This window comes from Castanea sativa, chromosome 10 (assembly GCF_040712315.1).
Source record: "Castanea sativa cultivar Marrone di Chiusa Pesio chromosome 10, ASM4071231v1".
In the NCBI taxonomy this organism is placed as follows: domain Eukaryota; kingdom Viridiplantae; phylum Streptophyta; class Magnoliopsida; order Fagales; family Fagaceae; genus Castanea; species Castanea sativa.
Window position 1 is genome coordinate 13788937 of NC_134022.1, and position 15513 is coordinate 13804449.

The 15513-nt window shown below is 36.3% G+C and overlaps 2 protein-coding genes across 2 annotated transcripts; one reads left to right on the top strand and one right to left on the bottom strand.

The window, feature by feature from the left end:
• Positions 1–246: 246 nt before the first annotated feature.
• LOC142613644 (putative LRR receptor-like serine/threonine-protein kinase At1g12460) lies at positions 247–4175 on the top strand. The gene is made up of 2 exons (XM_075786083.1): positions 247–2352; positions 2441–4175. Exons 1-2 carry the CDS (start codon positions 1187–1189, stop codon positions 3918–3920), a joined length of 2646 nt encoding a protein of 881 aa, XP_075642198.1. The 5' UTR covers positions 247–1186; the 3' UTR covers positions 3921–4175.
• A 939-nt stretch (positions 4176–5114) lies between these two features.
• LOC142611554 (putative aminotransferase ACS10) lies at positions 5115–9222 on the bottom strand. Its single transcript, XM_075783617.1, has 4 exons — positions 8478–9222; positions 8235–8351; positions 6371–6531; positions 5115–6284 (listed from the first exon to the last, which is right to left on the bottom strand). The coding sequence occupies exons 1-4, from the start codon at positions 8982–8984 to the stop codon at positions 5429–5431; spliced, it is 1641 nt and encodes a 546-aa protein (XP_075639732.1). The 5' UTR covers positions 8985–9222; the 3' UTR covers positions 5115–5428.
• Between the last annotated feature and the right edge of the window lie 6291 nt (positions 9223–15513).

Consider the following 15513-nt stretch of genomic DNA (forward strand, 5'->3'; position numbering starts at 1 on the left):
AATTTAACTTTTTTTTTTCTTCATTTGGTTAGAGTAGAGCTTTAGAAAAGTTTTGAAAAAAATAATAATAATAACTGTGACGTTTATCATCTGCTGAAATTAATATTAGTAAAACTTTTAATAAACAAAAAAAAAAAGATAAAACAACGAAAGTCACAATCGAAACGGATAGAAACTAGAAAGAAGGTTCAAAGCCAAAAAGCAAACAAAGCAAAGCAAAAGCCCCCTCTCTTCGTCAAATAGTACAGACAGACAAAGAAGGCAAAAGCTTCTCTTCCTCTTCTTTTTTTTTTCTCTTTCTTTTTTTAGTTTTCTTATTACTACTTTGTCTTTATGTTTTCTGGGTGGTAGAGTAGTAAATAGTTGATAGTGATGGTGGTCTTGTGGGTGTTGGTTGATTATGGCAGTGGTGGCGTGGTTGGTGGGTGAGAGAGAGTAAATGCTGGGTTTGAGTAAACAAAAGGGCCTACACGGTGCTTATATGAGATACTAGAAAAAGAAAGAGCAAGACAGGTTGGGTTTCATATTTGATGCATATGAATCATTGTTAAAAGAAAAGTTTTTGAAACAAAAGAGAGAGAGAGAGAGAGAGAGACAGAGAGAGAGAGAGAGTTTTTGTGTGTGTAAGAGATTCACATGCACGTGGTTCAGCTTCTGTTGGTGGCAACTGCTAAATACATGGTTTTTTTTTTTATAAAAGCAGTTAAGTATTAAATTTGGCTCACTCACTCTCACCTGCTTTCTTTCCAGCCAAGACAGTCACTATTTCACCATTTTCATTACAAACACTCCCATGCCTGCCTGCCTGCCTGCCCTCCATTCATTCTCTCTCTTTCTCTTTGCAAGCCTAGATTTTTGGTACTTTTATTTGATTTGATACAAACCCAGAACACAAAAAGTCCCAGATCTCCGTTGTTCAGGCTAAACTGAGAGAACCAAGAAGCAAAAGAAGAAGCTATTTCAATAGGTACTTGCATTTCCATTTTCTGTTTGAATTAATGCGTTTAGATTGTCAGAGTACTTTCCTTTTCAATTCCAGTGAGAAAAAAAAATGTATTTTTTCATTCTGGAAAAGAATTGTTACATTCATAGCACAGTAGCTAGAAAGCTCAGATCTTCTGTCAATTGGATCCAGCTACCATAATGCCAAACGGATAGACACTCTGACCAGCACAGAGTTGCGAGCATGAGAAGACTTTATCAATTTCGTCTTTCTCATGCTCTTTTATGCTTTCTTTCCTGCTTTATTGGGATTGCTACAGTGTCACCAGCAACTGAGAAGGAGATTTTGCTTCAATTCAAGGGAAATATCACCAGTGATCCGAAGAGTAGCTTAAATTCATGGGTTTTGAGTGCTGACCATTGCCAAGATTACAGTGGTGTGTTCTGTAACTCGGCTGGATTTGTAGAAAGGATTCTTTTATGGAACACTAGTCTTGGTGGGGTGTTGTCACCAGCCTTGTCAGGTTTGAAATATTTGAGGATTTTGACATTGTTTGGGAATCGGTTTTCAGGCAATATCCCACAAGATTATGCTAACATTAAGACATTGTGGAAGATCAATGTGAGTTCTAATGCATTATCCGGGTCAATCCCAGAGTTTATTGGTGATTTACCGAGCATTCGGTTTCTAGATTTGTCAAAGAATGGTTTTTCCGGGGAGATACCATCAGCTTTATTCAAGTATTGTTATAAAACCAAGTATGTTTCTCTGTCTAGTAACAAGCTTTCGGGTTCAATTCCTGTATCAATTTTGAATTGCAGGAACCTTGCAGGGTTTGATTTCTCTTTTAATAATCTTAGTGGTGGCATTCCTTCGGGGGTTTGTGGTATTCCTATGTTAGAGTATCTGATTTTAAGAAGCAATGTGCTATCAGGAAGTGTTCAAGAGGAGATTTCAGCATGCCAGAGCTTGAAAGTTTTGGACCTTGCTAGCAATTTGTTTACAGGGCTGGCACCATTTGGGGTTCTTGGATCCAAAAATATTTCTTTGTTCAATGTATCCTATAATGGGTTTCATGGGGAGATCCCTGAGATCACCTGTAGTGAGAGCATGGAGTTTTTTGATGCTTCAGGCAATAATTTGGATGGGGAAATTCCACTTAGCATTACAAATTGTAGAAGTCTCAAGGTTTTGGACTTGGGGTTCAACAGGCTGAATGGGAGTATCCCAGTAGGGATTGGAAATATGGAGAATCTATATGTGGTTCGATTGGGTAATAATTCAATAGGCGGGACTATCCCAAAGGAGCTGGGAAGCATAGAGCTGCTTCTCATTCTGGATTTGCACAATCTCCACCTTGTTGGCCATATTCCTGATGATATAAGCAACTGCAGGTTTCTTCGTGAGCTGTGAGTTCAATCGCCTTTTTAAATTATTCTACACTCCAATCAAACTTTTTTAATTCAAACCTGAAGAAATTCTAATTTGTTGATGCAGGGATGTTTCTGGTAATGCTTTAGAGGGAGAAATTCCTGATACCCTTTACAACATAACTTCCTTAGAAGTTCTTGACTTGCATCAAAACCGGCTCAATGGAAGCATTCCTCCGAGCCTAGGGAACATTTTAAAAATCCAATTTCTGGATTTGTCAAATAATTCACTTTCTGGGCCCATTCCCCCTTCTCTTGGAAATCTGACGAATTTAACACATTTAAATGTCTCCTACAACAAGCTCTCTGGCACCATTCCTCCATCCATACAGCATTTTGGTCCATATGCATTTTTTAACAATCCCCTACTCTGTGGCACCCCCTTGGACACACCTTGCTCAGCAAACGGCAACGGTACAAGTTCTACACGAAGGAAAACCAAGGAGCTGAGTAATTCTGTCATTGTCGCAATTGTTGCTGCTGCAGTGATCTTTGCTGGTGTTTGTGTGGTATACATCATGAACATCAGGGCTAGCAGAAGGAAAAAAGTTGATGAAACAATGGTTGTTGAAAGCACACCACTAGGTTCCACGGAATCAAATGTTATAATTGGGAAGCTGGTTCTCTTCAGCAAAAGTTTGCCATCTAAGTATGAAGATTGGGAAGCTGGCACAAAAGCTTTGCTTGATAAGGAATGTCTGATTGGTGGTGGGTCCATTGGTTCAGTCTACAGGACTAACTTTGAAGGCGGGATATCAATTGCAGTGAAGAAGCTTGAGACTCTGGGAAGGATCAGAAGCCAAGATGAATTTGAGCAAGAAATTGGACGCCTAGGCAACCTTCAACACCCGAATCTGGTTGCTTTTCAGGGTTACTACTGGTCCTCAACAATGCAGTTGGTTCTATCTGAATTTGTCACAAATGGGAATCTGTATGATAATCTACATGGACTTAATTATGAAGGCACCAGCTCTGGTGGCAGCAATAATGCGTTGTTTTGGTCTAGGAGGTTTTACATTGCTCTTGGAACAGCGAGGGCCCTAGCTTACCTTCATCATGACTGCCGGCCTCCAATTCTTCATCTCAACATCAAATCAACAAATATACTCTTAGATGAGAAGTATGAGGCTAAGCTATCAGATTATGGGTTGGGGAAATTGCTTCCCATTTTGGATAACTATGGTTTAACTAAATTCCACACTGCAGTTGGGTATGTTGCGCCAGAGTTAGCTCAAAGTTTGAGACTGAGTGAGAAATGTGATGTTTATAGCTTTGGAGTTATCCTTTTAGAGTTGGTTACAGGGAGGAAACCAGTAGAGAGTCCAAGAGCAAATGAGGTGGTTATCTTGTGTGAATATGTTCGGGAGTTGTTGGAAAGTGGCTCCGCTTCAGATTGCTTTGATAGAAGTTTGCGAGGTTTTGCAGAGAATGAGCTTATTCAGGTTATGAAGTTGGGGCTCATTTGTACATCTGAGGTTCCTTCAAGGAGGCCAAGCATGGCAGAGGTTGTTCAGGTTCTCGAGTCTATCAGAAATGGATTGGGGTAATATGATTATGTACACATTACAGGATTTATTGGACAGCCTCCAAGTTAGATTAGCAGTATATTTTTGGAGCAGAGATCAAAGCAAGTAGTCTAGCTGCAAAGGGGACATTGTTTAGTTGTGCAGAGGGGACAAAAGAGTTGCTTATTTGACATATATAAGAAATAGAAATTGATTCTTTTGTATTTGTTCTCCAGTTACCATCATCAATTGTTCATGACTTTTAATTTTTTGCAATAAAATCATTCGTTTAATGTATCTCATTTGCAGATCAATACTAAACATTTCTCCCAATTTTTAATCTTCTCTTTAGTGCATGTGCCCGGGATTAGCCTCAAAAAAAAAAAATTAAGGGTAAGGTTATCTACCATAACCTCTCTCATACTCCACAAAATCTTTGTACATTGGATAAGACCCTTTTTTTTTTTTTTTTTTTTCTTTTTTTCCTTCAGTGCATGTGCGCACACACACTGATGGACACACCTGAGTGGAATGGTAGGTAGCTACTAAGATCAAGTAAGAAAAAAAAGGAAGTGTGAAGAAAAGAAATTTAGACAAGCTAAGACGAGCAGCAGCAGCTAGCAAGCTCCTTATATGCTGCAGCTCTTTTACTATTTTCTACTATAAGTCTATTATGACTGGTGAGAGGAAACTGCATTATGTCGGTGTGTCAATGGAGGGACTCATTTTAATACTACCACAAGAAACAGCCTGGGAGAGATTCTTGAGTGTACCACTTATTGTTTCTTTCAGCTCTGATAAACTTGATGGAGTGGATTCCATAAGGACTTCAGAGGGGAAAAGGTGTTTCAATTATGTAAAGCCATAATGGCCTGTGACTAGAAGGCCACTAAGAGTTGAATTCTGACAAACTAAAATAATTCAATCAGAAGAAGATTGCCATGGGGACCCGCTCCCTGGAAGTTTCTGTTTGAAGTATCTTTAACTACATTTAAGGAATCAGTTTGTGGTGTTTTAAAAGAAAAGCATGTAGCTTTCACGGATTGCCATTGATCAATTTTCTAAAAATGTACCCTTGTAGAATCATTTTTAGCCAAGTTTGTCTAATCACAAGTCACAACTACCGCTGCATCATTTCAAATAGGGCCGCTAAACCGCAAGAAGAATCAAATATGTTTCTAGCTGTCTGCAAATCATTGATATTAAAGGCGTAAAAGTGCACTCTAGAATGCCAAGTGGCAGAAAATAGAAGGTGACCTTCTGCCCTTTTCCTTTGGGCCATGCAAATATGAGCATAGAGGCCAGAATTTTTACAATGAACCTGGTTTATTTATATCTACACAGTCCAGGTAACCAAGTTTCTTTTAATCACCTCCAGATCCATATTCCAAATCTTAAGCACAAGTCCCAGCACATTAAATATAAGGCAACTTAATCCATTGCATTGCACTTGGTCGATTCAGAGTTGAGGTATGCTTCTGCCTTCTACAACTGTGACCCTAAAGCTACAGCAACGGCTTGTAAAAATAAATCTAACCCTGTTTGACATTTCAACTATGAGATTTACAGGTTTCGGTAATTTTCCGAATTCGATCCATAACAACAGGAATATCTTTTTCGGTCAATGTAGTAAAACAGAACCGAAACCATCCAGGTTCAATACAGTGACAACAAGATCCAGGAGTTACATTAACCTTAGCTATATTCAACAACTTATCCCAGAGCTCAAGTTCCCCTTTCTCACTGTAAGAGGGGATATACCCACGCATGTCAGCCCAACAGTAGAAACCCCCATGGCTCTTTATGCACTCTATTCCCAATTGCTTTAACCCTGCCACGAATTTTATGTACATTCTTCGGAGCCTCTCTCGATTGATCTCAATGAATTGTTGAATAAAGTTTGAATCTGAAAGCATAAAGACAAGCAAACGCTGCGATAGTGCTGAGATAGAGGAGAACCTTGTCAACTTTTTAGCAGCAGCCAGTACGTTATCATTGAAGGAGTAGATAATGCCCACCCTAAAACCTGGAAGAGAGAGGTCTTTTGATAGACCATATACAATATGAACCCTGTTCCGGTCTAAATCTTCCAAATCAATGATTTCGGCCATGCTCACAAACTCTTCATTTCCATGAGTGGATCCAGCAAATAATTCATTTGAGACAATATGTATGTTCTTCTCTCTGGCAAAGTCTAGAAGGCTGTACAGTGTTTCCCGATCAAGCAGACTGCCCACAGGATTTGAGGGGTTTGATATGATAATCCCACGAACTTTTGTACCACGTTTCTTTGCCTGGTTGAATGCTCGATCAAGAGCTGTTATACTTAATCTGAAATTGTCAGCACTGCGGCAGGGAACGGGTATTATTTCCACCCCAGTTCGCCATTTTACATCCCTGTCAGAACTGCATAGCATGTTCAAATTCTCAGTATTCTCACCAGATAGCTGGCAGCCTAAAGATAACTTTTGAAACACTGAACAAGTAATTACCAAGGGTAATATGGGGTGGGAACAAGAAATGCATTTCCAGTGTCAGCTAGGCAGAAGCTAAGCATCTCAATTGCAGGGTTTGCACCAGCAGTTAATATTATTTGCGAGGGGTTGAAGAAAACTGACTTTTTCATGACTTGAGACATGAACCCTGCCACTGCCTGCAGAACAAGAGAATGTTGATACGACAACAACTGTAATTGTAGTCCAATGATATACTACACATACAAGAAAGCTACATACATAGTCCATGGGAGTAAAAGCACTATATGTTTGAATTTTTAAGTGCCACATAAATGAAAGGTCATAACTCTGCCAAAAACTGATGTTGGCATCCATGAAGGGATTAATGTCCATCCAGAGAACCAGGCTTTTATTAAAGAGAGGAGAGAAAGGATGCCCCAAACTAATAATCATTACTTACATAACTCTTCTAATCAAATGGATTCATGTGTCTTTTCTATAGGTAAATTAAGTACACAAGAGTTATAAACCTCACCCTAATTATTCAAATTTCCAATTATCTATAGGAAATAATGTGAACAATAAACTATGACATAAAACAAAAACGAAGTTTTAAAGTGGCAGTACTAAAATCCCACAGTATTGTATGGCCAACTAGTCATGCCAGAGAATATCAGCTCTTAGTCTTGAATAACTTAAAATGAGCACTTTTACACAAAGTTGGGAATATACAAATCATTGAACAATTTATATCTATACTTGAACATAATTGTCTATTGCCAAACATGGTAGCAACTGTCCATTCATTCTGTGTTAAATCCAAATCAGATATAGTTAAGACAGAAGCCACCAGATCAAGAAGGTATCAATTATTAGCTCAAAAATATTGTATATTCCACTTGACCATCTATAATCTAGTCTAAGAGCATGCTTGAAAGGTCAACTGCTGCAATGGCAACAAATAATAGCAAATCATACTGAAAGTTAATTGAGCTCAGCATCTGTTATGTAATACCTAAAGAGAGTGCTATCATTCTTTAAGTTTTATCTTGACTAGGACAAGCACACAAAATGATCTCTGCCAGGGCTGTTTAAGATCAACAGCTAGAAGAACATCCATTTGCTTTAAACTGCAAAGGATTAGTAGATTCCTTTGGCTGGAAACAAGTCGTTCTCAAGATGCCAGGAATCTATAGATGAGGAACCCACAACTGGAAATGTTAGATTAATAGGAGAATATTTATCAGCCACAGAAAGTTGAGCCTGCCGAGGCCCAAGACAGAGTTAAGACTAATAAACCTGCTATACATCCTAGTCCAGTGAAGTAGGACTTGTTTCTTAAGGACATATCCAACAATTACAAGAAGAAAATTACATGTAATTCATTTAGTGAAATTCTTTTAGTGCTTACATACACATTGAATTAGTTAAGAGTTTTTTTTTTTTTAAAGTAGTGGATATGGAACTCTCTCATGAATTGCCTTCAGCAAGGTAAGGCATTCAGGATCTGAACTCAGCTTCAGAAATCATAAAAACATTACCAATTATAAATCAGCAAAATCACTCTGAAATGAATCCATGCATACACAACTTCTATGTCAGCAGCCTAGAACAGTCTACGACATTGTCACTGCCAATCAATCACATTTACCAGGAAATACAATTTTGTAAAAAGTCCAATCAAAACCAATTCATACAATTAAAAACTTGGATTCCACCTCATTATCTAAGCAATACAGAACTAGAATTTAAATTAAAAAAAAAACATAACCAGACAAATAAAACACAGCCGTAGTTCTACTCCTTGCATGCAACAACCCAAAAACATTCAAACCAATTACAATTTACACAGAGACAAAAAGCTCATATCACAAATATAGATTTATAGGTATTAAATTACCACTTTGAGCTCCATCAACCCATCAAATGGCTGGTAACTAGCAATCCCACCAATACTCAGCTCTTCCCCAAATATAGCATTCTTCGCAAGCCATTCTCCAACCAAGTCCAATGATAACTATAACCCACCAAAACATTTATAAAAAAAAAAACCAATAATCAAAATTAGTTTACAAAAAACAATATTAAATTTTCCAAGCAATCATTGAAATGAACAAAAAAAAAAAAAAGAAGCAAAACCCACTTTGTTTTCAGCCAAGCCAAGCTGGATAACCCCATCCGGGTTACTCGACTGGTGATACGGATCCTCCAAGGCCTTCCTCAAACCGACGTCGTGTGGCGAGTCACCACCCTTAACAATTGAATTAGCACGACCCGACACGTAAGCGGGTCCACCGGGGCTCCTCGGTGTGAGATGGACCCGAGAGAGCGAGCGTGGCAGCACGGACACAGACACCTCAGCCAACTGTCCCCCCGAATTCTCCGGCGGTGGCTGCGGAGGCGGAGACTTCGGTTCAGAACGGTGGCGTTTGAGGTAGAGCTGAAAAAAGTAAAAGAGAGCGCAAGGAATTACAGAGCCTAAGAAAAGGCCACCTCGTCCTTGAACCACGCCTTGTAGAGGCACTATAACTCTCATGCCTGTGCTTGTTGTGATATTGTGCTTGCTATAATGTTGTTGTTGTTGTTGTTGTTGTTGTTCTTCTTCTTTTTCTTCGGAGCTCCGAGAACGGAACAAACGGGTCCGGGTCATTATTACAGTATAGACATGTGGGAAGCTCGATGAAAAACGCTGCTTTTTTTATTTTTATTTTTTATTTTTTATGTGTGGTATTGGTTGTCGGAGAGTTCGAAGAAGAAGGAAGTGGATTGTGTGTTGGTGTTTGTGTTTGTGTTTGCGTTTGTGTGTGGGAGTGGGAGAGGGAAGTGTAAGAGTGACGATTTTTTTTTTGGACTTTTGTTTAAATTTTGATTTTGGATTTTTGAAATTTTATAATGTTGTTGGGCACTTGTGCGGCGTTCCTTGTTTGAGAGGATAGATGATGGATTTAGGATCTAGTTGCTGGGATTTTTTTTCTTCTTCTTACTTGAGTTTTTACTTTCTTAGCCTAAAATGAAACAAATTGTGTTATTAACAAACTTTGTCATCATCTACTTTTTTTTTTTTTTTTCAGAAAATTGTCAACATTTAAGCTTTTGTACCATTTACTTGGTAGAGTTTTATAATTCAACTGATTAATTGTCACATTCAAAAAAAAAAAAAAATTTGTCACCTAATAAATATTATGTCTCAACCAAATTAGCCAACATAAATAAATAAACCAGCCAATAAATTTGTAATTTTCCATTTGCTTTTAGAAGCTAAGGTTTTATTTATTTTTTTATAAACCCCTCAATGGAAAAAGTATAAAATAAAATGGAGGATTAGTCATTACAATTTACAATAGCTTTATTGTCTAATTTTGGGGCATTTTTCTTTGTATTGTCAAGTGTTGTGTTTGGATTGACTTCACTTTTAAACCAGGGTTGAATTTGCTATTCTCATCAACACATATTGTGATGAAGGCTAGTAGTATTATCCTAGGAGATGCACACAAAATCGTTAATTTGCAAATAAAAGGGGGTTAGACAATGAATACAATAAGCAAAGGCATCGAGCCTAAAAATATGACTGATGGAGAAAATTTTAGAGTGATGTGATAGTTAAGAGGAAGAGAATTAGGAAGAGGATTCTCCACATGTGATCATGAACCTAAGAAACTTGTTATGCCTTCTATTGTTTTTGGCACAAAACGTTGTATTTTGTGAGACAATAGTAAACAAAAATATTTGAGGTTAGTGAAGCTTCGGAATGGCAACATGGTGGGTTTCCTATTCCCCAACCCCGCCCCGCCCCACCCCACTTCCATTTCAGCGCAGGTTTTATTTCTTCGCCTCGTTCTAGCAGATACCTGCGGGTGCCCACGAGTACCCATCTAGCCACATTCAAAATTTTTTTATATAATTTATTATTGTATAAGTTTATTTTGAATGCATTAAATTAAAACTCAAAAAAAAAAAAAACAAGTTCTAACTTTTCAATACCTTCTCAAAGCATAACAATACAACAATTTAAGTAATAAGAAATACAAAAACAATTCAAACATAGGAATACAAAAATTACAAAATATAAACAATGTAAATATTAAAACATAAAAGTATAAATTCAATAATACAATATGCAAAAACATTATAAATTTAAGAATACTAAAAGCACATATGTATGTCTTATAAAAAAACCTATAAATGAATAAATTTTAATTGTGTTAAAATATAAACAAGATGGATGCCGTGGGGGGGGGGGGGGGGGGGAGATGTTAACCCTCATCTTAGCCTTATTTGTTATTGGCCGGGTAAAACTCGTACGTCAAGGGTGGGAGAGGCAAGTACGCACAAGTGTGGGTTTAAATTACCATCCCTAGTGAAATTTATTTTTCCTCATTCTCTAAAGTTTTCAACTACTTCGCTTTTTATAGAGATCTTTAAGGATGTCTAAAATTCCTAAGAGGCTACTCTTAACTGATAAGACTTCTGAGTTTTTGTAGTCTTAAGCTATGGGTCTCGTAAGGAGGTGAAAATGGTTTGGTTCAAAGTTGATTTTGGGTAATCTAGTCAGTGGAGGTTAATTATTTTGCTTCCCTTATAGATTTGAAGGTTGCTGGGAGTTATGGATTTGGAGGATTATGTCGATGAGCATTTAATGGTGATGAATATACATTCATTCAAAATTAAATATGTTCATGCAATAGATCTTGGATATTGGGGCAATTTCCCCCAAAAGAGATCCCTTTAAGTGTGCTTGGATCACATGGGATAGGATAAAATAAAAATGATGATGAGCTTGATCTTGATTTGGATGTTGGGTTGTTTTATTAATTGGGTATACAGTGAATTAAACATTAAGTGACATTACAAAGATTTTTTTTCTTAGATAAATAGGAGGAAGTGAGGATGGATTTGTTCTATGAGAATTGTTTTTTTTTTTTTCATTAAGCCAAGATATCAATTGGTTTTATGGTGTAAGAGAGTTTGAACCTCAAATTTTTTAATTGACAATAAGAAATTTTATTAAATGAGTTAATTGGATACACAATAATTATAATTAGTTTTTTTATAAACTATAATTATAATTAGTTATTAAAGAAGTTCGTAATGAAAAAAAAAATTGTAGTACTATTCTATGCTGTAACTTCTGCAATAAATAATTGATCGCATAAACAAATAGTAAAATTGAGTATTTGAGGGTGGATCTCAAATCTCTAACCTAATGCTCAATCTATATTAAAAGATCGTGGTGATCACCATAAATAAATATTCATCCAATAGATCTTTGGGTATTTGGGTAATTTCAAGGATACTGGTAATAGTATAGTATAATATATAAAGCAAACATTGTTTATATCTCAACCGTTGTAGGATTCTCACGACATTAGAAATCCCAAGAGGAATCTTAAAGACAAGCATGGCCAGAATCAGCCCATAATTGGCCCACAACTACAAAGTCATTGGCTCCTTGCTAGATGACAAAAATGCCGGTTTTGTCCCCTCTCATGGTTTACCACTACAAGCCACGCAACCAAAGACTTCCAGCTAGGCAAGCCACCGTACATCCCCCAAGCCATTATACAACACATAAACTATGCCCTCATCTTGTTTATCAATCATAGAATCATAGTATACATACATGTGTCCAATAATGCCATATGCAATGTCTTGTCACTTTCCTTAACCTTTTAGATGGCACCATAATACAATCTCCTTACTGAGAAGTAAGGACCATGCATATCGAGTTCTTCCACAATATGCGACCATTGACATTGTCTTAGGAAGTATAACTTTAACAGTAGAGTTTTAGTAATAAAGCTATCGTAATGTATTTGTAAACACAAAATTTTTCAATTGCAGAAAATCAAACAATTGAAAAGAAATATGATTTATAAATATAAATTTGTATTGATGAATAATGAGTACAATCTCTATTTCAATTTTTTTACAAAAGAATACCCTCTGACTCTATCTTCTTTGAACTTGACTCGAACAAGAGATCTTCTTGACTTTGGTTGGAAGATGGATTAAACAGTCTTCACAACAAATCACTAGCTTTGAGCTTGTTAATGATTTATTGTTCTTCAAGTCTTAGAATGTGAAGGATCTTAGGTTGAAGTTCTTCGGGCTTTAGAGGCTTGATCCGTTGAGCTTCAAAGATTTGGGTTTGTTGAGGTTTATGGAGGCTTTTTAGCTTGATTTCTAATAGAACTTCAAAGAACTTGAACAAGAGATCTTCTTGACTTTGGATGGAAGATGAGCTTCAAAGATTTGGGTTTGTTGAGGTTTATGGAAGCTTTTTAGTTTGATTCCAATAGAACTTCAAAGAACTTGAACGAAAGATCTTCTTGACTTTGGATGGAAGATGGATTGAACGGTCTTCACAACGAATCTCTAGCCTTGAGCTTGTTGGAGATTTGTTGTCCCTCAAGTTCTTCAAATTCTTTGGATGTTCTTCAAGTTCAAGTTCTTCAAAAATGCTTCAAGTTCTTCAAAGATTCTTGAGACAGAATTTCTCTAGAGCTTGGGCCTCTTGAAAACTTGGTCCCAAAAATGAGAAAGGATGCACTTTATTTATAGTGATTTCAAAGGATAAACTCCACTTTGAATTGATAGGCTTGAAAGTATGTAGTAGACTTTCGATTTGGCCAAATTCTTCTTAGAGATAAATATCTCTATTTATCTATATCATATATTTAATAATCAACAAAGATAAATAATTATCTCTATTTAATTTATTTTAATAAAGATAATTATCTATCAATTTGAAATATAAAGTTTATCTTTATTTTATTTATTTATTTTAATAAAGATAATTATCCATAAATTTTGAATATGAAATTTATCTTTATCTTATGGGTCCAATGAGATGTGACAAATTTTGATATGCCAATATGATGTCAATTTGGATGACACATATCATCATCTAATTTAATGACATTAATTTAGAATTTGCTACTAAATTTTAATGTGGCATTTTATGATTGGCTTGCCTCTTACTGTATTAGTTTGACATTGTTGTTGGAAGTCAACCTTTAATTGTAGATATTTAATAGTTGTGCTTTTGCAATGATATAGAGCTTTAGTTGAAAAGTTTTATGAACTTAAAAGATATGAACCGTGAATTGTAGATTTTTTATCTCTTATTAGAAGCTCGAAATTTTCAGTTTTAGTAAGTTGCCAAACGCCCCTATTTTTTTTTGTCCCATAAATTTTCCTAAAAATTTTAAATTTGAACTTTAAGAACCATTAAAGAGCTCTTTAATAAAATTGCTAAGCACCACCACACACCCTTGGTGTGATGGTCACTCCACAAGTATAAGTGCTTGTGGGGTGTGGGGGGCAAGGGTCGGGGTTCAGGTCTCCAAAAGGGAGCTTTCACACACATATACACTTAGATTAGGCTAGAGTAGAATTTCTATCTTGGATTAAAAAAAAAAAAAATTTGCCAAGCAGTTTCAGTTTAAAAGGTTTTAACGCCCTTTAAGACACTTTCTGACCAAAAGCAAAACCAGACAACCCTATGTAAATAAATTTGCATTTAGATGAATGGAAACTTATTTAACCAGGACAGCACATAATTACTATACAAGGACAATATAAGTAGGAAAATAATTATTTTTATTTGTGCATGCTCGACTTCTCACACACTTAAGCATATGTTTTTTCAGGAAAATACTATTTTTAAAACTTTTTTTCGGTAAAATAACATTCTTTTCAAGTTATTTAGGATTTTTGGGTACGTGTAAAGTCATCTTTTGAAAATGCAATTTCAAGGAGAAAATCATCACATTCTTGTTGTGTTTATTTGGTAATGTTGAGTTGGCATTAATTCACATGCAAATAAATTTTTTTGATAAATTACAAAGTTGATCCCTATTTTTTACACTAAATTTCAATTTAGTCCATAACATTTTAATTGTGTTAATTTGATTCTTAACCTTTTTAGTGTCGTGTCAATTTAATCTCTGCAATCATCCCTTAGATGAAAAAACTGATATGTCAAATGAGACAGTAAAAATTTATTTTCAATGCCATATCAATTGCCAATTGTACCGCCACGTCAATTAAAAAAAGAATTAAAATTTGCCCATGTAAGATAAGTTTGGGGAAATTAAATAGGTTCTAAAATCAATACTCTGATGAGGTAAAGTTTCTCTATTCATTAGGACAATACCAGAAATAAAGGGGAGACCAGATCATTCATTCTCAAAACTACACAACCTCTAGGTTTTGCTTACAAAAGGGTTGCTATGTCAATTGTCAAGACAAGTGTCCTCCTTCTAATCTGATATGCCATTTGCCATTGCAGATAACCAAAATTATGAAAAGGTTGACGCTACATGCATCAAACATTAATCTAATTCTAACCGCACCGAAGGCAATGGGAAAAAGACATAGGACAACATTTTTCACAAGTAACATCTTTTTTTTATACTGTAGGGTCACAATTTGTGCTTAAGCCCAAAAGAGGAAAGGGAATAGGCTCAAAGAGCCCAATACAATGAATTTGTATAGAGTAATTTTGAAATCTAGATTCTAATGAGTTTGTATATCAATTGTAGTGGGACAAGATGACAATAGAATAAAGATGAAACAATTTTATATAAGGAAAATCGTCCCCAGACTCAATCCGAGGAGGTTGGTTCTTCTATATATCTCACTTAATGACAGATTACAAATATTGTTCTTCAGTCTACAGTGTTTTTCTCTCATTTTTTTCTCAAATCCCCTTATCTTGAGGGTCTCCTCTCCATTTTATACTATCCTTCCTCCTTTCTCTATCTTCCACGTATGGATCAGATTGTTAGTCTGGATACTTGTCCCATTAGCACCTCCCTAAAGCCTTTGGAAGTAGCTGTAAGGCTGAACACTGCTGCTCAGGTATCACTTCCTCATTAATGTGGCCAGAGAGCTAGCTGCAGAGCATTCAATGCGGTGGTAGCAGCTTTCTCTTAAATATTTCATAGTCTTTCCTTGTCCTGTGTTCTCACAATGTATATTCTTACCTATAGAATCTCCTAGAAAGTTTCTTCTAGGTGGCAGACCATACCTTCTAACCTCTGCTTCGTTCAGCCGAGGAGACATCTCTCCTCAAACCTCTCCTCGGACCATTGTAACTTGACTTCTTTCTTTATTTATCAAAGCTGACATCCCTAACGACATTTACCTCGTTCTCGGACAATTAGGCATCTTCG